This window comes from Buceros rhinoceros, unplaced genomic scaffold, assembly GCF_000710305.1.
Source record: "Buceros rhinoceros silvestris isolate BGI_N320 unplaced genomic scaffold, ASM71030v1 scaffold35122, whole genome shotgun sequence".
NCBI classification, from domain to species: Eukaryota; Metazoa; Chordata; class Aves; order Bucerotiformes; family Bucerotidae; genus Buceros; species Buceros rhinoceros.
In genome coordinates this window covers 347-1,127 of record NW_010400052.1, presented here as the reverse complement: position 1 = coordinate 1,127, position 781 = coordinate 347, and the positions used below count along the sequence as shown (strand labels likewise).

At 61.3% G+C, this 781-nt stretch overlaps 1 protein-coding gene across 1 annotated transcript in view; it reads left to right on the top strand.

The window, feature by feature from the left end:
* Positions 1 to 781, top strand: part of PTGES3L (prostaglandin E synthase 3 (cytosolic)-like) — a gene marked incomplete at its 3' end in the record, with an annotated part of 1,459 nt that overhangs the window by 336 nt on the left and 342 nt on the right. Inside the window, exons 2-3 of the mRNA XM_010131724.1 lie at positions 69 to 138; positions 452 to 550. Of these exons, the coding sequence (XP_010130026.1) occupies positions 69 to 138; positions 452 to 550 (169 nt within the window). The remainder of the gene's footprint in view (positions 1 to 68; positions 139 to 451; positions 551 to 781) is intronic.

The following is a 781-nucleotide window of genomic DNA, read 5'->3' as shown; positions in this document are numbered from 1 at the left end:
AGTGCTGCAGGGGACCGGGCATGCGTGGCCTCAGCCCTCTGCTAAGCCAGGCTGTTGTGGTGTTTTGGCAGCTGCAAAAATGCAGACGGAGTGGAGTTCTACAACGAGATCAACCTGTATGCCAGGGTCAACTCCAAGGTGAGGCTTCCCCCCAGCAAACTGTTCTCCAACAGCCTGCTTCAGGCTCAGCAGTAAACCCAGCCTGCACGGGCCTGAGCAGCGCTGCTTAGCGTTGGCTCCTAAGAGCCTGCGTGGGGTGAGCGTGAGCCTGGGAGCCCTGGCACTGAGCCTGGCACTCGCGATGCTGCCTTGGGCCAGAAACAACCCATCTCCATGGTTCTGCGCCCCCCACGGCATGAACGTGGCTGAGCTTTAGTCCTGTGTGTGTGTGCAATGGGTTACAGCGGGCTCCGGCTGACCCCGAGATGAGGCACCCCCAATCTCTTGGCAGGACTCACAGGAGAAGCGCTCCGACCGCTCCATCACCTGTTTTGTGAGGAAGTGGAAGGAGAAAGTGGCCTGGCCACGCATCACCAAGGAGAACATCAAGGTGTGTGTGGTGCCAGCAGCCAGGACCGGCCTCAGCACACATGCTGTCCCCACATGGCACCTCGCAGCTCCCGGGTCCAACCTGCCCCCCAGACAGGCACCACAGGCACTGTGGGGACCCCAACACAGAGCTCCCAGAGAGCCCAACCATATAGTCACCACCAGTCCTCAGACCTCTGCCCTCACGGCTCTCCTCTCCCTCGACACAGGCTGGGTCAGGACCAGCACCCGC